This window comes from Hirundo rustica, chromosome 12, assembly GCF_015227805.2.
Source record: "Hirundo rustica isolate bHirRus1 chromosome 12, bHirRus1.pri.v3, whole genome shotgun sequence".
Taxonomy (NCBI): Eukaryota; Metazoa; Chordata; class Aves; order Passeriformes; family Hirundinidae; genus Hirundo; species Hirundo rustica.
Genome location: NC_053461.1, coordinates 2738923 through 2764547, shown reverse-complemented (window position 1 = coordinate 2764547; position 25625 = coordinate 2738923). Strand labels below are relative to the sequence as shown.

Sequence of the window (25625 nt, the reverse complement as noted above, 5' to 3'; positions counted from 1 at the left end):
CTGAGAAAACTGATTATGTTTGGACCTCTATTTCATAGCAGATGGGTTCATTAAATTTAATAGCCTCCAGAGCCTTTAGAAACAGTGTTAAAAACATGTGGAACATGCTGAGACACTTCACTTCTCGCCCCACAGTCATTATAACTCTGGCACAGACTATAAATATTACACTACTTTATTTCCATTGAATCAGATTACTATTATAATTATTTTTCATACGGTACATTTACATGAGAAATGCAGAATGCAAATTGTTCTTCTTCAAACTTTGAGATATGCAGTTGATGTCTTTAAATGCATTTTACAGTTCTTTACCCTTGGAGGCTTTTATATAGAATTTATTTTTATCTCCCTGCGACATCAGCAAGGAGCTGCAATGCCACAGCAAAGCTGGGTCTTAAGCAGCTCTGCTCCCAGTGTGGTGCAAATAAGACAAGCATTATGTTAAACCATCGAAGGGAAACCACAGGAGTGTTACATCTTGGCTTTTAGCTATATATTGCCAAAAAAATTCTCTTCTATAATATTTTATTATTTTATATGATGGGGTAACTTCAATTTGACCTTGGTCTCTGTTCATCTTTTATCACCAGATGAAAGTGAGATTAAACATCTAAATTTGAATCAGATTAGTTCCTACAGAAATATTGCTTTAAACAAAGTCAAGTCTCACCTTTTTTTGAAATATTCTCAGTATTTGATAGATAAAGAACTATTTTAGTTTTTAGGTTTTTTATTTTAAATAATGCTTCCAATGAGAACAAGTAAGCTTTACCATCTTTAAGTGCTTCGACATCTGTCTAACCTTCTTCCGTATCTTCATTTACTACATGTTCTGACATTTAAACTAAATTATGGTTGAAGAAATTGTCATCCTTGATCATGATTCATTTAAAAAAAGTTCTGTTTCCCAGTAACCATATCAGCTTGCTCTTGTACAATCTTTTCTTTCCACTTCCTTTCCTGCAGAATGCTATGACTATCCACACTGTCTTTTACTGCTTTCCTAAGGTCACTCTTGGTTTTGGTTGTTTTAATGTGGATTTTCTCCTTCTTCATATCACTGACTTCAAATCCAATTTTGCCACTGTGATACTATTATCATGACCTATCAATTTTAATAAATCACCAATGTCCTATGGCAGTAGATGATGGATGATGACAGGTCTAAATAACGATTCCTTCCTCATACAATTTACATTTAAAGTAAAAGGCAAGAATCACCAGTTGCCTAGAAAGGGCAGAGAATGAAAGGACGTAGTAGGACAGGTCAGGTCAATGCAATAATTGATTACTGGTCTTTCAAATGGTAGTGTCCAACTTCTACAGATTTCCATACGAGTGTCCAGGTCTCGAGAATCATGGAGTTCTTGCTTGTGTTTGGTTAAACTTGATTTCATGGAATTCTGTTAGGAAAAAAACCTTCCTAATATCCAATCTAAACCTCCCCAGGTGCAGCTTGAGGTTGCTTCCTCTTGTCCTGTCACTTGTTACACCTAGGAGAAGAGACTGACCCCCATCTAGCTACAATCTCCTTCCAGGTGTTGTGGAGCCATAAAGCACCCTCTGAGCCTCCTTTTCTCCAGGCTAAACAGCCCCAGCTACTCCCAAAGGGACTTGTGCCCCAGCCCCTTCCCCTTCTCTGGACACACTCCAGCACCTCAATGGCTTTTGTGCAGTGAGGGGCCCAAAACTGAAGCCAGGATTTGAGCTGCAGCCTCAGCAGTGCCCAGTCCAGGGGGACAATCGCTGCCCCGGTCCTGCCAGCCACACTATTGCTGATACAGCCGGCATGCCACTGGCCTTCTTGGCCACCTGGGCTCAGCTTCCCCTGCTTTTGACTTACACCCCAATGTCCTTTTCCACCGGGCAGCTTTCCAGCCCTTCTGCCCCAAGCCTGGAGTGCTGTGTGGGGTTTTTGTGACCCAAAGGCAGGATCCACCTTTATCCTGTTGAACCTCACCCCACTGGCCTTGGCCCATGGATCCAGCCTGCCCAGATCCCTCTGCAGAGCCCTCCTACCCTCCAGCACATCAACACTCCCACCTAACTTGGAGTCATCTGCAAATTTACCGAGGGTGTCCTTGATCTCCTCACCCAGAGCATTGATAAAGACATTAAACAAGACTGGCCCTAGCACTGATCCCAGGGGAGCAGCACTGGTGACCAGCTGCCCCCTGGATGTGACTCCATTCCCCACCACTCTCTGGGCCCAGTTTCTTACCCAGCAAACAGTGCACTTGTGCAAGCCACGAGCAGCCAGCTCCCCCAGGAGAATGCTGTGGGAAACAGTGTCAAAAGCCTTCCCTCAGTGACCCTTGTTCTAGAGAGGTGTAATGTTTTGTAGCTTGCAGTCAGCTGGGTCCCCCCTGGTTAGCCATAACTGCTGGTAAATAATTGAAACTGGCTTCTGAGATGAAAACTGATTGGATGCATTCGAATAAGAATCCGTAGAATTACAGAAGTCACTAGGTTTCACCCGCTAGATGTTCTTCCACCAGTCACTATGTACAAATGACAAAGAATTGCTCTGCTGTTGAATTTGATTAACAGGTGTATTCATGCCAAAAGGGTATTGGTCCCATTTCCAGACACCTGCATACGAGAGATAGAGCAGCTTGGGACCATTTCCAGCTGCACTGGGATCTGCCAATGACTTCCAGTGCCTTTGACTAAGAGGACAGAAAATGTTTTGCATTTCCATCTTGTTTCCCAGGGAGTTTTCTGGTTTTGTTGTGACACAGAAATAAAATCAAAAGATGACAAGTCACTAACCTGAGAAAGAATTTGTTTCTACATCCTATGCTACATGCTATGGTGTATCTGGCATTTAGGAGGACAGGTCTATCCTGAGTGGAAATTACTTAGATATTCACAACTGATAACTGCTCATCTTTTATTTTACTACCTCTACTATGAGTGAAATTGCGTTAATTATAAGGAAATTGTATTTTGTCAGATATATTATCTTTTTCCAGCGTGTCTGTAGTTGTCACATAACAGATTTTTTTTTTTTTTTTTTAGGGTAAATGATAACGTAGGAAAGCAATGAATTTAGTATAATGTACTAAATCCCATCCTTTGATCTCATATTTATCATTCCTTGACTTTCTGGAAGGAAGAGGGCAGTGAAGATGAAATGTAATTCATCTACTCTGCTGGAGTAAAAACCTGCAGTAATAAGAAAGGCTTATTAAATTATTGGTACTATTTGAGCTTTGCAGCAGTGGCAGAGTTTAGTGCAAAAACGGAGAAGAACAGAGAATAAAAGGAAATAATTTTCTCTTTTGTCTATTGTTCTGCAGATATGGAAGTCTTTAGCCATTTATAGCTCTTCTTTTTATATAATCAGGAGTTTTCACATACAACTCAGTCATATGCACAATAAGCAAAAATGCTGAAGCTCATATTTATCACAGTCATTATGAATAGTATTTTCTTTGAAGTTAGTAATTTGCAGAGAAATTATTCAGAAATATACTCTATTCTACAAGGAAAACCAGGATATTTTTACTGATATTCTTCCTGCTTGACAACAAGGTGTTTGGCCTTGGTCCACAAGGTCCCCTGTATTTTGTCAGGTCAGATCTTTGCAAGCAGGCATTTTCATGAAAGATTAGTTTAAAGATGATCTATCCAGTTGGTAAATGTTCCTCAGCAACATCAGTGCCATCAGGAGAAAGTTTAGAACTCACAAGCATTTTCTCTGGAATTTATAACAGCCATTTCACCTGCCCTGATGTCAATTTTTGGGGGAAGGAAAATTTATTCACCCTAAATATTAGTTTACATTTGCTAGTTCTAGGAAAATATGCAAGGGCTGTCTAGTAAGAGTTGCCACAAGGACTCTACACAACCATTGCATTTAAGCACGTCTTTTACAGAATAGGATTTTACTTTTTTTTAGCACTATCTTTCATTAAGTGGCACATAAATACTACAGCAGCAGACATTAGAAAGTGTATACTAATACCAAAAACCAGCACAAATTACTGAGTTTTCCAATGTCTTTTTGTTGTTGCACCCAATGAACTCTGAGTAATAGTAGAGGCTTCACATTTCTATGTCAACAGGTTTATTCCATAAAACATAAATGTAAACTACCTAAGTCAGCTATATGCTTGTAGTCCATATGGGTTACATTTATTGATTATCGTTCTTCCTTATTTTACTCTCTAGTAAATCAGCAGTATCTCTCTTATGCACCTGGAGTTATGCTGATGTAAATCAGAACACATATTCATTGTGTCAGATAAAAAAAGAAGAAGAAATCTTAGTTTAAGGTGCTTGGATTACACCGCTGTTGACCGAGGGAACATTCCAACATTTTGTATTAAAACTGAGTTACAGTGAACAACAAATTGTATTTGTAGGAAAAACAAGTGTAACCTTCCTTGCCTCCTTCATCTTGTCCTTTTTGTGTTATAATTTAGTTTGAAAAATGGAGTTAGTGAAATCTGAATTTGCAATAATCAGGGGGTTTACGTTAATGAAATTTTTGCCATGTACTACAAGATGGTGGTATTTATCCCATTTTAGGTTCTAGTATGTCTAAAAATTACCTCAGTGTCTGCAAACAGCTCTAGCTCTGAGACAGCTGAAAGAATTTTGAGAGTTTTTCTTGTCAGTCCTTGTAGTGAAGGAGGAGTAAGGATTTTTAGACCTGCTGGATGATTCAGTAAAGAAGAGAGAAGGTGATGGGTAACTTTGCCTTAGGACAAACACGTTTCCTGGATCTGGATTTCACATGCAGTGTATTAAAAAATTTAAATCTGCATATTTGAATGTAACTTAGATCATCTAGAAATGCTCTCAGATTTGTGATCTTCCAACAAATCAGAGCCTTAGTTATTGGCCGTCAGGTCACATGGGCCTTTGGGAAGCTTTAAACTTTCAAGATGTGCAGAGTAACAACAAAAAGCTTCTTCCAAAATAAAACAGCAAGAGAATTGTGGCTCTTTCTGCAGAGTGAGTGAACCTTTATAGAACCTGATGAATTCACCCTGTAGTGTGAAGAGTCCAGAAAATGCTCCATGGCTGCTTCAATAAAGTGTGGCTATAAAATCTCAATGTGAAATTGGAATGGTGAGATGCATTAGCTACGTGCTTATTAGAAGGGTATGAAGACAGAATCTGGTCCTCAAAGCAGAGCTGGTGAAGAGGATGAGGCATTGATGATGTCATTTTGTCATTTATGATGGCAGCATTAACCATGTCTGAAATACCAACCTCCCCACAAGGTGATAGAAAAATTTTGTAGAAAAAAGGATCGATTTTTTAGATTAGGAGCTTATACAACTAAGAGGTTTCACAACACTAAATGATGGAGTGTTTTCTAAGATTTTTTTTTTAATTAATTCTTTGTTTTATCATATAGTTTAAAAATAATGCTTTCAACAGGGATTTAAACCTCCCTTCTGATCTTGTACATATTTGTTAGCTAATAAAATCAGTTGCTTTGCTTACGTATGTGAACCTGAAACCACATGGTGGTCACCTTGCTGTTAGAACATGGCTTAATGTTAATTTATTTCCAAGACACACGTTGGGCATTTGATTCTCAAATTTGTACACAAAACTTGGACAAAATTTTTATGGAGATTTGTTCCCATGACTATCCCTCTCCCCGACAAAGCAGAATAACACTTTTAAACCTCTACCTGAGCTCAGCGCCTCTGCTTCTTGTAGTATATTTATGCACTGTTTTTGCACATAATTAGTTCCTTCTTTTTATTTATGCTTCATGTAAAATTTTTCAGATGTGCCTTGAGATGGACTCATCAGTGTTTATCCCTTTCAGAGGCAATTTGATAAACAAGAGAAAAGATGGTTGTCTTTGAAAGGAAATGAAGCTTTTTGAAAGGTTTGAAGCTTCTCATTTAATTGTTGTGCATAAGCTGCCTTTCCTGCTGGTTTCTGGTGCCCTTGATCTATTATCGCATCTGTGGACTTCTTGCCAGCAAAAGAAATGATCCTAACATTTTTGGGCAGCCTTTCTTCCTTTGAAATCATCTCTTGCTGTTTACCGGCTCAAATGATCTTGTGAGCGTATGGTGTCGATCTTGCTCTGCCCTGCAGCCTCCTGCTCCACACAGAGCAGTTCTGGGCCATTGCTGACTGACATTGCCTTCAAGGTGCTTTGTGCCAGCTGAATTCAAAATCTGTACAAAAAATTCTGCTCATTCAGGAGCGATTAATGGGGGAGGAAAAATACCCGATAAAATATAATAATTATTCGGAATGTGTTTGTTAGGCAGCTAAGCAGATTGTTACCTCTAAAAATGTCCAATATTTTAATTCTAAAAGATAATTGGTTCCAGAATTTAGAACTTTGGACTGGTTCTGGTCTTTGCATCAGTCTTCTAGAATCAAGAAGTTAATTTCGAAATATTTTTGGAAGGACTTGGAAGCAAGCAAGAGAAAGAGTAAGTCCCATTAATTACAGCCTCCCCTTCCCCAAAGCCAACTCCATCTTCCTTCATTTTGATATTCCTAGAATCTTTTGCAGAAAAGATACATTTCTTACAAGATTAATTTAGTCCTCTAGTTAGCAAAAGTAGATTACTTTAATTGTATACACAGCCTTATTGATGAGGTTCTCAGTGCTGATTTTTTCCCTAAGTCTGATTTTTCTGGTCATGTTCTTGTATGCTGAATTTCAGACATTTGAAATCAATCTGTTATTTTTCTATCTTTCCCCATGTGTTGTGAGGGTAACTATTTCACAGTAGTTTTGCAGGTGCCTTGTTTTGTCCTGGTATTAGCTAAAGTTTTGCTTTTTCAATTACGAGTTCACTGATTTAATCATAAATTAAAAAACAAAAGAAAAAAACCCCAACACCAAAAAAAATCCCCCAAAATGCCCCAAACAAGAACAACCCTCCCTCAAACAAACAAACAGAACCAAACAAAAAAAACCTACCAAACCCCAAAACAACTGCCACAATAAAAAGCTTAAATGAAGACAATGGAAAGTAAAATCATCTTGAATTAAATATTGTAAATAAGTCCTGTCCATCCCCTGCTGTCAGGGCAGTTTTTTTACAGAATACAAATATTTTTGTTCTTAACCCTGAGTCCTTGACACAAAATTATATGTGAACTTTATAATGGCTCAGATTTGTCTTTTTACCTGTAAGTAGTGTCCCCTGCAAATAAGGAAATTTTTGCTTCTACAGGGAACTTCTTGACGTAAGTAACTTCCTTTTGTCATTGCACGTTTTGTGGTCATAGACCAAAATGCTGGGAACTTGAAATGATGCTGTTTGCACGTAAACGCCAGCAAAAGATTGTTCTTCATTGAATACAAGATCCTTGAGGTAAAACTGTCTGGTATGAGATGTGCTTAGTTCCAGCTTTCAAAGTTAAGTTATACAAACCTCCTGTCACGGCAGAAACCTTCGCTCCTGTGAGGTTGTGAGCTCCACCGCAGCAAAGGAGAAATCGTCTCAGGTTTCTAAGAGCCCCAAAAGGCACAGATTGTTTGTGACAGCAGGGGAGAGGGACTGAGAGCAATGGAATGGAAAAAGAGCCTGGCTACACCTTCCACTGCTTCTGGCTGAGCAGAGGAAATGGTATTTGTGGAAAAAATATGGAGGAAAACCAATGGTTTGGGATAATTCACCTATGCACGTTCTTATAGCCGTTCCCTTCTTAGGCTGTGTTGGATGATTGCAAACCAGACTACAGAGCAGCACATCTCTTCTAGAAATACATTTCCATTTAATACAATCAGAGTAACATGCTAAAAATCACAAACACAATTAGTAAGTCTGATTTTTTTAGAAGACATTCTGGCATGCTTTACACATTCATTTGATCAAACACGCTTTCATCTATCTTCAGGAAGGAGTTATCTTTAGATGTTGACATAGAGCAACTAAGATTTAATAAGATTTAATAATGAAAACCCCACTAAACTCATTGCAGGATACTCATTGACTCTAATAGTTACTGTGTGAGGCTATTGCTTGGGTTGGCTTTGAGAACTGATTTTACTGTGAGAGAAAGAGGACGTGTGATTGACTCCTAAGAGGACTTATGATCAAGAAATAATTTTTTGTTTCTAGGAGGACTGTCAAAAAACTGCCCTTTTTCCAAATGTGGAAGAGCATTTATGTGAGATGAACAAATGAATGAGTGTATATGCACCTGTCTTCTGAGGTTGATTCTTTTTTCATTCCTTCTCTTCCTTCCTTTCCTTTTTTGTAAGAGATAAAAAGATTAGATAAGCAAATTTTAATTGTGAATTGTATCCCTTAGTGATGTGTATTTTACAATCATTAGTTTTGTTTGGAGTTGTCTATGTTTAGAAAATTATTTTAATTCCATGAATGAATATTTGTACAGGTTTTAATTACGAAGGATATATCTACTATATAGCAGGCAAGAAAATAGTTGTATCAATAATTTCTATAGGGAAATATAAATATAGTAATGTTTATACAGAATACATGTTTGCATATATAAGCAGAATTAACTATGGATAAATATTTCATGCTTAGGAGTATTTAGTTATTGGTGTAATGATGAAAATAAGACTTGCTGCCTTTACACACACAAGCATGAGGCCAGAATTTTGGTCATGGTGTGTGGAATGTTCATGGAGTGTTTGGTTCTGCTACTTTGATTTGTAGTCATGTGGCTTATCCTTACAACTAGCAGAATTATTTTAAAAAAATTATTAATAAAATTTCTAGCCACACTTCACGTTTGAAGTAATCTTGGTTTAGTTTAAGTATAATCTTTCTTGTAAATATTTTGCATTCGTTAAAAAGAGAGAACAGTTAGTTTATACAAATAAAAGAATCACAGGCACAGACTCACAGAATATATGAGTATGGGCTTCTTTTCTGTTAATTTCCACATGAAGCTTAGAGAGCAGATGCAGACAGATATGACCTAACTGTTTTAAAATTTGAGAATACTTAGGTCCTTTTTTGTGTTGATTCTCATTTTGCAAACAAGATTACTAGAGTTCTTTAGGAATTCTTCAGTTATTTGCATTAATAAGCAGTTAATGCATTTTAGAAAATGTATCAAATCTTCAAAGAATGGAGCCAATTTGTTAAAAAGTTCTTAAGTGTATGTAATTTTAAATTTTGCTGTTTTTTCTTAATTCCAATCCAATTCCTTTACAGCTCCTGTGTGTTCTCTTTTTCATATTTCACAGGAGGTAAATTCTTTCCTTTCTGTCATCTATAGGAATTCTTTTTAAAGCGAGAACTAGAATTGTAGTTTTCATCTATGTTTTATGACTCTCTTCTCCATAGCAACATTTAAATTCCCTCTGATGGGTGTACTTTGCATGCAGAGCACAACCTATCCTTGTCTAAAATGCTGTAGTTACTGAAAAATATGTAGAAGCACACTAAAACAATTATGTGAACAATGAAGGATTTGGTGTTAAATCCCATGAAAAATCAAGTGCATTTCCTTAAAGATGTTGGCCTAGTAAGCTGCAGGTTAATGTCACTCTTTTAATATTTATACTGAAATCTTAATGTCAGGAACATCCCAGTAGGAGGCTGAATTTTATTTCTTCCTCGCTGTGTGCGTATAATTTTCTATGATGCCTGTAGTACTTAGATGGGGGGGGGAATAAGTGCATAGATTGCAAAAGAAAAACTGTCAAAATCATAATGTTTAAATGCTATATCTTATAGCAATTGAGTAAGTCGATTTTAAAGCAGAAAGTTTACATTTTCTACTCAAAACTGAGAAATGGAATATTCTTTCTACTCTTTCCCAAGTTTTTGCTATTTATGGGAAGAGCTGAGGAAACCTGCTAGCAATGTATGAAATGCTTTTCATTCTCTCCATGTTTGCCACAGCACTTCATCTCTTTCCCAAAAATGTATTTCTGAAAAGTAAAAGTTCTAAGCCATAACATCCCATGTCAAACAGAGTCAGGATGTGACATGGATGGGATGAACATGAACATTAAAAACGACATAAATTTAGCAATGCATCAAGGTTAAATTTAGTGCAGCTCAGAAAGTATTTATAGAAATGTCTGTATTATCAAAACCACATCCAGACTTGCTGATTATTTACTGACATGTTTGCAGTTACTTTCTGTTGACCTGTATTGTATCTGACTGTGGAACAATGAAGTCTGTAGGGCGGTTTTTCTGTGACTGGTGACTTTTAAAAGCTTGGCAGGAGAAGAGGACTGTGGAAATGAGGTCAGTGAATGTAAAAGAAGAGTTTTTCTTTATTTTTTTCAATGTTTTAACATAAGTAAATTGCAATAGTGTACTTTTTATAACAGTAACTCCATGAAATCATTAGAAAAATAGAAATGGAAAGTTAATATCATAATCATGGATGTTATTTTTGTTTCATTATTAATTGAAGCCATGGTTTTTGATACGGTAAGAAGCTACTGAGTATAATTTACTCTTGCAGAACACTTTTTTTTTTGCTATTCTTCAAACAAACATAAGGTTGGATTCTGCTCCAACGGAACAATGAGTCTGTAATTCTACTTTGTTTTCCTTTAAAACTTCTAGACTTGGTTTCTTGGCAATCTAGGACATGCAGCTACATAATGTTTTGAATAAATTGAAGAAACTGCTCTAAAATATTTTAACTTTTTTCTTTTCAATTATCGTGAAATAATTTACAAAATCTGTCTTCTTTTGGTAAGGGTGAAAGGAGATAGACTTCTACAAGGTACTTATCAGAACTACTGGTTCTATAACTTGTTTCTCCTGCTCTAAAGACAGTATTTCCGATCTCTGGGGTTTTGTTTGATTCAATCATGTTGGTCTTACAGGTATCTGATCCAAAAAACAGTGCAAAGTCATTGATGTTGGACCCCTCAGCCTATCTTGGGGTTTTTTACCATGTTAGTAGTGTCTAATTTTTCTTTTTCTGGTAATACCAAACACATTTCCATGAAAGGCTCAAAACAATGCTAGATTATTTGCAAATGTGGAAAGCATGACAGTGTGTGCAACTCCAGTATTGAAAAACCTCCTGCGGTTATTTATTCTGTGTTACATTGTGTGATGGGACCCCAAGTTGACCTGAATTTAGACGTGGAATTCTCCATATGTCTTACTGGCATCAAGCATATTGTGAACCTCAGGGGGCCTCCAGTTTCTGAGAGTAATTTTTTTACAATGCAAAATAGAAGAAGAAAATGTGCTTAGTAAAGAATATTTTTTTCTGGTTCAAAGGAGCTTGAAAACAAATCCCACTACTTTTTTACCTGTGTTCTTGCAGTGCTCTGTGCTTTAGTCTTGCTCTTTATTCTAAGAACTTTTTAAAGTTGCAGCAAAATCTGCATAGTTCCATCGAGATCCCTAAGTCTGCCTCTTCTAAATTGGAAAATCAGAAAATTCCCTTAGGTTTCCCCTGGTGCTTACAGGTTTGCAGGCTCCTGTCTCTGCTGTACCTGGCAGCACAGCAAAGGTCTCTTCCTAAGCAGCTTTGTGGAGCAAGGTCCAGTTTCCTTCAGGTGGCTTCTCCTGACCCACAACCGGATAAACCAGGAGACAGGAGATGACCTGGTGTCCCCCCTGCACTTCAGCCACAGTAATTTTAACTAAACCTGCTTCACCTGGGTGGCAAACTAGGAGCAAGTAAAACAAACCTATGTCGTGTGTATTGTTTAGGGAAAAGCATCTGAGGGAGGAAGAGACAATGGAAATGTAATGGAAAACAAATAGGAACAGGAGGTACTTTGGGGTGGCTGGAGCTGAACAAAAGCACCCAAAGGTGCATTTACCAGGGGTGTAGGTAGAACAGAAATACCTGCAGTGCTGGAGGGCCAGGGAAAGATCACAGAGTGCCCCAAAGCTGCCTCTTGGCAGGGCATGAGGCAAACCACACCAGTCAGAGGTACCTGCAGGCTTTTACACACAGACAGGCAGCTCTTACACTGCCCAACAGAGGGTCAGACCAGAGAATTAATACTGTTGTGGTTAGGAAAATTAATTGTTTCCTATGGCCCCCAGAAGGGGTAATGTCAGACCAAACTCTGCAGTTTATTTCAAAGGAGTTTGTAGCAAATATTAAATTGGATTGGTGACATAAAGGACCTTGTAACAGCCAAGTCTCAAATCAGCAATAAGATGAAAATTTATCTGATAGGAACAAAGACTTTTTAATTTTTTTTTAAACTGTTTTTTTATTTATTTATTTATTTATTTATTTATTTATTTAGGAAAGATCTAAATACCTTGAACCTGGATTTTTAAGCTTAGGTAAAATATATTAAGAATTCCAGCCCTGGAAAAAGCATTGATGCTCTCATCTGCTGACTTTATTATTTTTAATCAGGGTTGTGATTACTAATATTTCAGAGAATGGAAATACTCTTGATTTTATAAAAGGTTATAAATTGGATTGACTAACTGAATTCAGCAGTAGATAATAAAGAGCTGTGGTTTGTAGATGCTTATTAATGTGCTCATGAAAATAATCTGAATAAAAGCAATAGGGGCCACTTCGTATTCAAAAGTGTGAAGCATCTAGTTTGTGTGGCAGTTATTAATAGGAAATCCTCACTTCAATCCATCTGAATGTAACTCCCTCACTTGGCAAAACTTGGCCAAACTACATGTACCTAACTGTATTTGGCAAATTAAAGAGAAACTAAAATTGTATTGCAACTTTCTACTCTTGTTTGAATGTAAAAAAATTTCCACGTCTCAGAGTCAAAATAATTAACCAAGTCAAAGGCTAACAAGCAGTTAAACTTTCAGAAAGGCTTTAAACTGCTCTAACCTGTTAACAGTATTTAGGTCATGTATTTACAATTCACAGGTATCTGCAATTTCTGCAGCAACCCTCGTATAGTGTTCAATATAGTAATCTATTTTTTAAAAAAGGCTTTTTTTGAAACACATAGAGGTCATATTGTAATGTGATCATGGTTTGTATTTTGATATTGGATCACTGCATTTTTAGGATGAAAGAATTTTACTTGTAGCAATTCTTCCTGCCAAGAATTTTGTTACATTTTATGTTGTGAAAACAGAAATTGTTGCTGCTTACTCTCAGTATTTGTGAATTAGAGATCATGTGACACTTCTCTTTCATGGCATATACCATGTGGATATTAGCTTTTAACAGAGGACTGAGTTCAAGTTTGGTGTTTTTTTCTCTCTCTGTTTTCGTTCAGAGGAAGGGCAAAAGGTCAGCCAGAAGCTCACTAGAGATCTTGAAGGTCTTTTTGCCTTTGGCATCAATTCACCTGCCTGTTTCTGTGTTCAGATGATGCCTTTAAAGAAAAAACTTGAGTTGGACAAAGAAATTTTGCGAGGAGGTAGATTTAGGACAAGGCTAAAGTGCTACATGAGTGAATTTCTCCACAAGTATGCTGTAAGAGGAGAAGAATTCAGAAAAAGGGAAAACTGTATTGTGCCTGTAACAGTTTGGTTTTCTGACTTCCTCCACTACAATGGGTTTTCTTTTTTCTGAAGTGAAAACAGAACCCATATTACAACTCTTGGTAAATAAGGTCTTTTATACGTGATGGAGTCTGCTGCCTGCTCTCAGTGCTTTTATATGTGAGTTGTTGCGTACAGTAAATACTGTGCACACAACCAGGTATGGCCACTCTTGTCTAATAACATCTGTGTGGTACAAATATGCATATATGCATAAACACTCGCATCTGATTTGCATATATGCACATATAATCATACTTGTGTTTACAGCACAGAAATGTATTGTTCTATGCATAAATTATTGTATATTATGCATGTATTGTAATCTGTTTGCATAAGCAGCTACTAACTTTCTATTCCCATTTTGTTTTTCTTTCCTCTGTCATGGAGGATACAATCTTCTACTTAAATGTGATAATCTCTTCTTAATGTCAGTTTCATTTAAACCTAAAACTATCTTTATGTTGAATTACGTTCGTGTTCAGGAAGATGGAACTACTTCACAGTTCAGGTGTGATACCATATCTGATGAGGAACCAATCCCTTTCTTGGTGTGGTAGTCGTTAACAAATTTCATACTGCTTTTGTAATACCTTGAAGAGAAGCTGTCAAATCATAAAGTCAATTAATAAGCCCTCAATAAATTAAATCAATTGGCAATGTAAACCTAGTTCCTCTAGCTTTTTTCCTTTACACTTTGTTTTATATTATGTTAATGCTTTTATTATTACAGCACCTAAAGTAGCTGTTCAAATTAATTTAATGAATAATTGCTTGTTCTGTTTTGTTGTTTTCCAGCTCCCTCAGGCACAAAAGGTAAAATATTTTAATCAAATCCTAGTCATTCCAAGTAGTCATCAGTGCTTCACGTTTCCATGGTGGTGTGAGTGCGGTACAGGTGGTGATCAGTGAAACCCTTCACTGTCACGGGGGCTCCGAGCCGGGCCCCAGGAAGGTGCCTTGCTTTGAGCCCAGCTGAGGTATACCTGCTGAGAGCAGCTCTCCAAACACAGGAGCTAATTTAACATGCCAGGCACCCAGTAGCCTACAACTTGGAAACAACAGGGAGGCTATCTTATCAACAATTTGAAATAATAATAGGGATTAAAAAAAAAACAAACAACCAATCAATCCACTCCATTACTCCATATGAAACCTTTCTGGATCTGCTGTAGAGACTACAGAACCCATGGCATAGCTGGCACCCTTTCACTGCTCCCCACTGTATCTACCAACACACCCCTGGGCACATTTGGCATTTGCCTTCTCTAACAGGTTGCATACTTTTCATGCAGTGTGCTCTTGCCCTTAAACCACTTGTGCATCGATATGGTGTTACCAGAGTCAGTTCCACGCCTCAGGACAGCACGGGCAAAGCCAACGATTGCTTGGTGCCTGTTGCATCATCCTTATGTATTTCAAATATAATCAAGGCTTCCAGAAACTAGGAAATCTAGCTGGTATTTTGTAAAAATGTAGCTGGCTTTTGGTAAAAAAGGTATTAAAACGATAAAAAGGAATAGAATGTGCTGGGCAATTGTAACATTCACTTGTCCAAGTCAATTCTTACTGTTCTTGGTAAAGCACTTCAATAAGAAATGTCACAGCAATTAGTCAGTTTGACCTCACATTCATGGATGATGATAAAAGTTCGATTTTTTAATGAAAGCTATAAGTGAAGCGATCTTTCACTTCATAGCTTTCCAAAAATGGTGAGGGCATCCACAGATCTCAGAACTTCACGAATGTATCTTAGCCATTTTTTAGTTTAAAAAACAATAAATATGAGGATGGGAGGCTTTATTTTTATGATACCACACGTATTTGAAATTTCCTTCCTCATGGAGCTCAGAAAATTCTATTTCAAGCCTGCAGGTAATATGCCTTTTTATGACACTGGACTATGTCCATGGTTTGTTTGTTCATGCTTTGACAGTTGCAGAACGTGGTACCAAAAGATGTTGGGTTTGTGTTTGTTTGTTTATTTTGGTTTTTGTTGTTTGTTTGTTTGGTTGTTTTTTTCTTGAATTATTTTTTTTTTCAAGAAATCTTTTGTTTACAGCTATCTGGAAAAGTAGAAGGACCAAAAGAGTGGCTAGACTAGCTAACTTTGGCTTTTTCATTTTCACCTGCTTGTCTAAACATTTGCGCCAAACGCTTCTCTTAACAGTTTGCAGAAAGCAGAGAGAGTCGGACTGTGATGTGCTGGTGCAGAAAGTACAACCAGCCGGGCTCTTTGTCAGCTTGTGCCCTGTGATGCTGTATTACCTGTTCTGATGGCCACAGTTACGAGCTAGTAAATAATATTCTGGCACAAATTACTCAAGTTTGCAGTTAGCAAACACAATTTTCATAAATGGTCAAAATTAACAATTTTCAGTGGTTTTACCACTAGATTGAACAAATGCAGGACTAAAGCCAGATATTTTTATATGCATTCATAGCTGACTACATTCTGATTGACTGTGTGTTACTTTCGAGCAGAGAAAGAGGAGAGGGGTGGGAAGGAAGGAATGGGGTGGGGAGAGGGGAGAGGTACAAGTAATCCTCCAGGGCTTTTGATAACTTCAGGCAAGAAATATGCCTTTTGATGGGTGTGGCCTGGCAGCTTATGAACAAACCAAGAGAATCTCTCTTGCTCTCTGCAAGGTGAAAGGAAGCAGCACACGGCTGGTGCATGCCTTTATGAATGACTTAGTCACTGTTTTGCCATATGGTGTCTGAACTCGTGCCGTATTTTTGCTGGAATCTATGTATCATCTTGCAAATGTTTTCTCTGTAAACATTTCAAACAGTCATGTCTCTCTAAACATGTTCACTTTAATCTCTGAGTGACCTGAAAGAAAAATGTGGCATTTCAAGTTTACCTTTACTATTTCGTATTTGTTATAAATAGTTCACCATCTTGATGAAATGTGTTTTCTCTTATATGTGGGACACTTTGGCTTCTGACTTCTCAGTGTTTAGTCAGTGTTCTATGGTGATCAGCTATTGAGTTTGAAGACCTGTAGGTTTTCAGCTGTCTACAGCAGTTAAATAACAATTAAACCTATGATTCTTATGCTGTCTGCTCTTAGTCAAATAACAATTAAACCTATGATTCTTATGCTGTCTGCTCTTAGTCAAATTGGTGCAAATTCAGAATTGGAGAGCAGGTGAAATGAATAATGATGACTTTGAGGCGGATATATCTGATGCACCATGATATTTGTCTTGAAATGATCTTTGTGTTATCCCCTATACTTAAAATAGAAAGCACCACAAAACCAAATCAAACCAACCACCCACCCAACAAGCCAAAAAAATACCAACCAAAAACTTGTCAGAATTTCAGGCCTTGATTTGGTCTGGTTATGTTACTTTCAGAACAAAAAACGTATAGGAAGAGTTAATATATCTAAAAGGAGGAACTGCTATCAGATAAATGAAACAAATTCATATGAATTTTACTTGTCCTCTGTGTTTATTTTATGGATGTTTTTAGGTAGCCATCCCACAGGGCTGTGAAAATAGCAGTATGAAGATGAAATAATAACTCAAATTTACCACTTTACAAATTTTTTCATTTTGATTTTCAAATTGACCTTTATCTTTGAAACAGTTATGTTAAACAGCTTTTTGTATGCACTGAAGAGCAAAAGCCATTTTTCCTTAATAGTTGAAAAAGGTATTTTATTTCCAAGTAGGAAAGCTTTGCTTGCTTTCTTGAGCAAACACAGCAGGATTCAAAAGCTTTTGCCCTACTCCTGCTGTGATGTTTTGTTCTACTTAGCTTGAGTGAAAAGGTAAAAGTGAATAAATTAGGCACACAAATCAGAAGTAGAGAGTTGTTTTTAGGAACATTTAAGATTTTTTTTAATGATTCTCTCATGAATGGAACCATATTTCCTGCACATAGAAATGTTTTAATGATATTTATTGACCAAAAGTTCCTGACAGCTTCCTTCTCTCTTTCTGTGTTATCCCTAACTTCTCTAAGCAGTGCTGTGCCTTCCTCATATCTTGATGCTATGATCTTTCAGCCTTTTTGGAGGACCATTTATCATTCCCTTCATTGTTTACCTTATACTTTGAAGAGCTGAATTAACTGTCACTGGAAATAGAAAATAGAAAATTTGGAAAGCTGTGGTTTCACTGAAGTGCATGAGTAGTGATTTTAGTACTTTTGTAAAATTATAACATTTAAGTGGAATCTAATGTGGTACAAAATAATCATAAAGTAAACAGTTTTATTTAGTGTTCCTTTGGATTTATTTCCTCTTCATGAGATGCTATTGTCTTTGTCTTGTAATGTATGTTTGGTTTCTATTCAGAAAACCATGTTAAAATTTTCACTTACATATTAATTGCAATCTTTAGCTTCCAAATTTCTCTCTCACATTCCTCAAAAAGCAAATTGATTGGAATAACATTTCTGAATCAGCAATTTACAAATTCCAAGTAACTATTTTACAATATAAGGTTGTTTGTTTTTTTTCGTTTACTCTGTGTGTCAAACACAAAACCCATCTCTTTAACGTAAGACACTCATGCATGTTCTTATATTGTCCCAGACCATAACTATGCCAGAATAATAGCTATTCCTTATTCTTTTAGTCCATATAAAGCACAATTTCCAGTTCTCTGAGGCTTCCAGCCTGCCTCATGACTCTGATAAAAATGCAGTGGTCACAGAAGAAAAGACATTGTGAAACAAATCTATACAGGGTGGGCAAAAGAAGAAGAGGCATTGGCTTGGGCAGGTGTGTCAGAAATTCTGGGCAACCCACTAACTCTTCTCAAATTCCTCTTTCCATAATGGGAACACCTCAGAAAATGTTTATATTCTTTCCTGGATGTGTGGGTCTGGTTTAATTCTGGCACCAGCCTTACTCTTTGCCCTGAGAGATGGATGCTGGTTCTGTGAGACTAAGTGTCTTAACTTTAAGAGGATGATTTTTATTTGTTTTTTGGGAAGATCTGCTTGAGGTTACTGTGTACAGTGAGGGAGGTTACTGTGTACAGTGAGGAATTAAAGGGAAAACTGTTGCAGTTAAATCTATTTCTAAAGGGAATTTTTCCTCCAATCATAAAACTATTATCACTAGGCATTAGACATCTGTGTCTTTTTCAGAGACCAAGTTCTGTTTCTTTATTCTAAACATCCCAGAGATATTTAGCCTGGGAATGCATTTTTTCCTCAGTCTTGAGATTTATTTTCTTTCAAAAGTTTGTGGTTTTTTGCTAAACATTTTATCAAACTGAGCATCCATTGCCCTTGGGTAGTTGCCCATCTAAAACTGTTACCACCATGTCTTTCCAATAGAAGAACATTCTGGGGCAAATCACTGATGCTGTCTCCTACATTCATCATTTTAGACTAGATAGTAACTACATTATGATGAGCAGTGACTCAGTCAAACATTGTAAATATGAGTCCCTGCTCATCCAGTTATTGGCTGACTCCACTTATGGAAGTGTTTGACAACCTGCTCATCTGCCAAACACATGAAAGATCAAACAGGCTGGATTATGCAGTTGCAATTCTATAGAAATGATTGCAGCAGCCAGCTCTGGTTGGTACTTGTAGATAACAAAATTACAGGGCAATCCCTCTTGCCTGCTTCCATAGTCAGTTTTGAGAGTTAATGGGCAGCTCTTTCATAAATTCCCAGGAACTCCAGACTGTGGGTTTGGTTTTTTTTCCTCCTTGTAAAGAAAAACTCTACTGACAGTCCCCTGGCTTTATCCTGTCCATTGAATTGTTTTTAGTAATATCTTGAGAGTGAGCAGACTTGTAAATTAATACTGTCTTGGTACTTGACAAAAACATGTCAGAGAAAATTACCCAGGGCAATCATATAAAATCTCTAAGTGCCCCAAAATATCTCCTCGTAATCAGCAGAGTGCTCTTCCACTTCCTGGGCTCCTCTCCACACAAATCATGTCAGTGTGCTTGACTCTACTACTCTAGCTAAGGAGCGGAAATTCCTACATTGGTTGGGCTGCATTTGAGTTTCAAGTGCAGCCTTTGAACCTACAATGTTTTGCCAAGTTTGGGGTTTTTTTTTTGTTTGTTTGTTTGATAACTTACTCTTCCTTGATCCAGGATTATATTAGGGTTAGAATTATCTCTTCTTGCTAGCAAGGAAAACAAACAAAAATAAAGGAGTTACGATCATAGGTTCATTCCACCTCATATCCCTAGTGATTCCTTATCAGATGTAAAACTTTTTAACTCTAAACCCCATTGTGGTCCTGTCTAACGTCTGCAAACATTCCTTCTCACCATGAAATAGTGCCATGCCTCAGGAAATATACTTGTTTAAGAAAGTTTAAATCCTTCTGAAGAAGATTGGTAGATTCAGGACACATAGTTTTCTAGATTTTGTTTTTTCTGACTTGTTAATGTGGAATATGCTCCATAAGGTATCTTTATCATAGTGTAGGAATTGTTTTCTGAGAATGTGGGGAGCCAATTGCTATTGCTTCATTATAAGAAAACCTTTGTAAACACAGAGAAAGCAAAAAAATAAATTGCAAAAGTTCTAAAAAAAAAAAAAAAAAGGATTAGGAGTTCTACCAGAGTGCAGAAAACATGGCAGAGATGTAAGAGTGGTAGGAGAATGTCAGTCACAATAGGGCATGACTGTCGCCTACAGTATTGCTCAGCAAGATCATCTCTATTGCTGCATTCAGCTGGCTGAATACAGGTGCAGAATTTGTTCTACAATATCTCCACTTGAGATCATAACTGTCTGTGTCACACTTTCAATTGCTGGATAAACCTCTTCAGCTTTTATATCTGTCCCTGGGGACAGAAAGGGTTGAACAATAACACCTCATGTCCCGCATGAGCTGTTTTTCTGGCGTTGCTGGTGTGATCGGCAGGCACAGAGCGGTGCCTGTCCGGAGCACCCCAGTCAGTCTGCCCCAGGGCAGAGGTTCAGTCTGAGCTGACAGGAGACAATCTGAGCACTCTCACTCTCCTGTGGCCAACATGTGATGTGATAAACATCCTGCATGTTTCTCTTGAATGGAACCAAGGTCAGGAGATCTGCTTTCTCCCTAAACTAGAAAAATCGAAACCTGATGTGCAGAATCAACTAATGCTTCATGGCACCTCTTTTTGTCCAGCAAACTGGAAGCAGCTGGGACAAAGGTGCTGCTGGGATCCTTCGTGCTGCTGTGTGAGCTGAGATCTCGGTCTGGACCAGAACAAAGCACATACAGCTCATGACCTCTTGCTCTTTGCTGGGACAAGCCAGCCCGAGGCAACTTTGGCAGAGCTGATGGTGGGAGGGATGTGGAACAGAGCTCCGGCTGCTTTGCTACGGCTCCTGCTGCTTCCACAACCGTGTCAGCCCCTGCTCTGGCCCATGGCAGACTGCAGCAGGAGAGAGGATGAAGCATCTTTGCTGCACTGGAGGGGCTGGGATAGGCAGAGCTGGTCCAGTTCAGATGGGGCCAAGCTGCGCTGACTTCAGGCTCAGCTACATCAGTGTCATTTGGATAAACTGCCTTATCTCATTTAAAATGGAAATAAAGTCACTGAAAACTGCAATCACATGCTTTTAATTGTCCTTTAGTTCTCAGAGATAGTATTTCTTTTTCATATATAGCTTGCTGATGATCAGGGATTGGTGTTGATGACAACAGTTGCCATGCCGGTATTTAGTAAGCAAAATGAGACTGTAAGTACTCAGATTATTTCTGTCATGTGATAATGGTGTTACTGATGTGAAGCTGCTTTCAGGGATCTAATAAGATTTTAGCCAACTCCAATTCTTTTTTTTTTCTTTCTTTTCTTCTTCTTATTTTGTCTACAGTTAGTATCCCTTTATTAGCATAAAAATGTGGACAAATAATCCCAAATATCTGTACTCTAGAAACCACGGTAAAATGATGAAACCCTATGTCTAAGGGAAAATCCCTGATGACACTAGGCCTTACGGCTTTCTTACTTCTGTATAACATTTTTGTAGCAAATAGTCTATTAAATTTTCCTCTTTGCTCTGTTATAATATGTAATGTTATAATTTTATATATGTATAATCAGAATTTTATTTGCTTTATGTCTGTTATATACGTATCTATTTATCTTTAGTAATTCAACAGATTTTTAAAGAAACTTAAGTGCACTTTCCCCTTAATGCATCATCTTTCTCTTTTGTTTATCAAATGGTAGGAGAAATTGAGAAAAAACAGGACGACATATTTTTTAATAGTAGTTTTTAATTTCAAACCTATTTGCATGTGAAAGATTTCGGTAGAGGGACTCATCAGCTATCAGAACCTTGCATGCCTTTTCTATGTGATTTGTAAATAAAGCAGAAAGGAGAAATATTATTGATTTAATTACTGCTTGATCAGCTGAGTTGTACCACTCTCTGCCTTCCCACTTTTTAAATAATTTGTCTGTTACCTGTTCAATTCCGCAGTGTAGCTGCAAGGGGAAATAAGTTGTGAGAATGTTTATTATTATTGTGGTTCTAAGTGCATCTTTTATTCTTTTCAGAGGTCTAAAGGAATCCTCCTGGGAGTAGTTGGCACAGATGTTCCAGTTAAAGAGCTTTTAAAAACTATTCCAAAATACAAGGTAATACACAAATGGTTTATATATAATTTATATTCAGTATAATGCCTAAAATATAACATAATTAATTTAGTATACTGTTATTGTTTGTACTTACATAGCTCCATTATTTCACCCATTTTTCTCTGGAATTTTACCTCTGTAGCATCTGAGATCAAGTGCCATTTTTAAAACCTAAGTTAAAATATGGCCTGATAGTCACATTTTTGTGGATCAGTGTGGTCTAGAAGGTAATGGTAAATACCACCCATATTAAAATCAATGTAATTGATTTAACTTGTTTAAGTTCCTGCTTCACCAGACTAATGCTTCCTTCCTTCCTACCCAGTATTTTCTAGATATTTTCCTCCACTTAGTTTTCCAAAGTCAGTGATAACTCTACAATAAAATTCTTAAAAATGAATTATCATTAAAAAAATTCAGAATTTGAGCCACTGTACCTCTTGTGAAATGTTTTTCATTTGGTAAAAGTAGGTTTCAGGTGAACACAAAATGTAATTACTTTTCATTTAAATTTAATGCAGCACTTCACTACTTCTCCATGTATGAAATACTTTACTATAATACTCTTCTATTCACAAATGAAAATCAAATTACTATTTTCCAGTCAATTCCTAGTGGATTGTTTTTGCATGACTAACAAGCATGTAACACGATATTGCAGACAGCCTTTGCTAAAGAGGCCAGCCACTGCAACAGGTGCACCTGGACTGAGCATAAATTTGTATATCATAGAAATTGTCTCTTAATTGTCTGCCATGTTCTCATTTAGTGATTTCTAAGGGGGTGGAGGAAGAAACTGACTTGTGAGTGCCTTCCAATATTCTCACATAAAAATTCTTCCTATCAATTTTAATTCTAGTTTGAATACATTAGAATTTACCAAATTATTTTCTGGATCAATATACAGTAACTGGAAAGTTTAAATTAAACAAGAACTTGATGAAAATGATACATTAAAAAGAGTGGCAGTTATATTGATAAGGTGGATTGGAGTAAATTCCTGTGACCTGGATCCCACTAGGACGGGGGCTGTGCAAACCCAGCACAGAAACCCTTTCCCAGGTGGAAAAAAATTGCAGGCTATGGGAATGGGCAGCAGGTGATTCCACACATATAAGAGTGACAGAGACATTGCTGCTCAGAGCAAATAACAGGGAACTCTCTCAGTGCACAGACCATCAAAGTTTGCTAACAGCAGCTTATGTTATATTTCAGTGCATGCAGAAATACTGAATCAGTAGATGGCAGAGGAGAAAGGAGCAAAATTTGCTCCTTTGCTAAATTTGGAGCGATGGACACAATCTTTGGAGCTGCCTGGAAGGAGCTGTGGGGAGAGGAAGTTTCATTTGTAGTGAGAAGAAAGAACAATGGTGTGGTACCTGCAAAAATAAAAGCTTGGCTGTGCATGGCTGGATAGGATAAGCCAAGTAACAGTGATGTTAGTCCTAAATAATCTGTAACATTTGGACATAGCCTGAATATGAGAATCTAGAAAGAGTGGGAGGCCCAGATAATTGGAACAGAGTGAGACTGATTCAGAAAATACGTTTTTTAAGAATTAGTTTTCTGAGGAAATAATATATGATCCTCTTGCTGAATATTAGAGTTTTTATTTGAAGGTATGTTTTATATTGCAGGATGTACTGCAAGAGAGGATTATTACAGGAGGCAGCAATATCATGCAATGCAGTTGGGTTAGTGAGATCACTTGAGTTATAACTTCCAGTCCCACACGCCCTAAAGAAAGACTCTGCAATTGCAAGGGCATCATCGCCCCTGGGACCCATTCCTGCCGAGGCAACACGTGACAAAAAATTCACACAGGGATATAAAATGATGGTTGAAAATAGAAGTCTGCTGGCCTGGAATTCTCTCAGCTTGGATGAGGTGGATTTTATGCTGAGGAAGATGAATAATAGCAATAAGCTGTTTTCAGCAGTTGTTACCTTGACTAAACATCCCCAGATGTCAGTGGCAGTTTCTCCTGAATAAGATGGGGTTTGATTTGGTAATACTTGACTTCTATGTGAAGTTATGACAGTTAGAAAAAGGCTTTTTTGTTTGTGAATCTGTGATTTAGAGACAGAATTCAAGGTTTAAAACGGCAATGCTGCTGTAAGGGGTAGCATCTCTCAGAGACTGCAGAGACTGTGCAGTTTCACACATTGCACAGAACATGATAAAACGCTACCCTCGCATCCTGTGCAGGCCTCAAACAGGCAAATGCTTTTTTTCCTGTGAAATATGCCACCCACATTTGTTTCCTTACCTGACTTCCATTGCCTGGATGTCATTCTGCAGTTATCAACACAGACAATTACACTTGAGATCTGATATTTAGCCAACAGCTCATTCCCTTGTCACACTATAATAGTTAAAATATGTCCGCTGTTATTATTTTGGTTATCCCTCCTTTATGAAGAGATGCCAAGAACCTATCACCTTCTATTGCTCTCACTGAAGTTTATTGCTATAGGAAAACCTCTAATTTATGAAACAATCTTGTGTGTGGCAGTTACAGTTGGCCATATACAACCATTCACACACAGACACGATAAATTAATCTGGAATGCTTTACCTGTGACCTTGCCACAATATCATACTCTGGTTTATATTTCCAGAAAATCACAGAATCCGATAGGCTTGCTCTCCCTTTTGCCTCCTAGAAAGGATTCTGGCTTTTCAGCCTTGCTTCGTGTCAGATTCCTAAAGACCCACTTCAGCAGAGCATTTAAGAATGCACTCAAGTAAAAGAACAAGATTTAGTAGTGAGAACTGTAAAGTAAATATCAAAGCAAGATAGTGCTGAACTTTCAAGTTCCTTTTTTTTTTTTTTTTTTTGTTATTGTTTGTTTGGTATTTAATACCCCAGTGTATTGAGATGCGTAAAGAAAAATAATATATTGTCTGAAGAACTTGAAAAAATTTTCCTGTAGAAAAAGTCCACATAAGCAGCAATTTCATGCTAAGAAGGGATGTTTGAACGACCACATGAAGGATTTAAAGGTACATTATTGCATTCAGTGGATGCAATCAGCTGTGTAATAAGCATATTGTTAAACAGACCAGTATTTTATTTAAATAAGTACAATGCTAAATTTGGGCACTGTTAGGCCTCATCAAGCGTCTCATTGCTCTCAAGGAATCTCCCACAGTTCCACTTGGTACAAAGATGTAAACTTAGAGGAAATTCTTCAGCAGAAATAGCTGCCTTCTGTGGCTCAAGCTGCCCTGGAATTAACAGAGAGCCCTTAAGATGGGATGATGTAAATCTCACATATGACAGGTCACTGTTGCTCACTCTAGCTGTGCTTTCCTTATCTTTGATTTAAGTGGTTCTTTAACAACAAGGGAAGAAAGCTGTGCACTCCTGGGAGTAGGGGAATTTATGATATTCCAGTATCTCTTTGCCCTGGCCCATGCTCTGTATGCCACATGCTAGAATCTCATATACAGCTATATTATATATGGATATATATAATAATTGACTCTATCACACATAGGAACAAGCGCCCTGGATAGCAGAGTTGTGGAACAGTGTAAAACTCTGCTCTATGCTGAATTCATCACAATTGCAAGTTCTCATTTGCACAACATGTCAAGGATCTTTGCCTATGTTATAGCAAAACATTGTGTGGATAAGG

General features: G+C 37.4%; 1 protein-coding gene across 2 annotated transcripts in view; it reads left to right on the top strand.

Annotated features, from left to right (window-relative positions):
* Positions 1-25625, top strand: part of CACNA2D3 (calcium voltage-gated channel auxiliary subunit alpha2delta 3) — a 396842-nt gene that overhangs the window by 265401 nt on the left and 105816 nt on the right. The window contains exons 14-16 of one of the 2 annotated variants that reach the window (XM_058422242.1): positions 14202-14219; positions 21005-21076; positions 21901-21981. In XM_058422242.1, the coding sequence (XP_058278225.1) occupies positions 14202-14219; positions 21005-21076; positions 21901-21981 (171 nt within the window). The remainder of the gene's footprint in view (positions 1-14201; positions 14220-21004; positions 21077-21900; positions 21982-25625) is intronic. The other variant, XM_058422243.1, reaches the window with a different exon arrangement.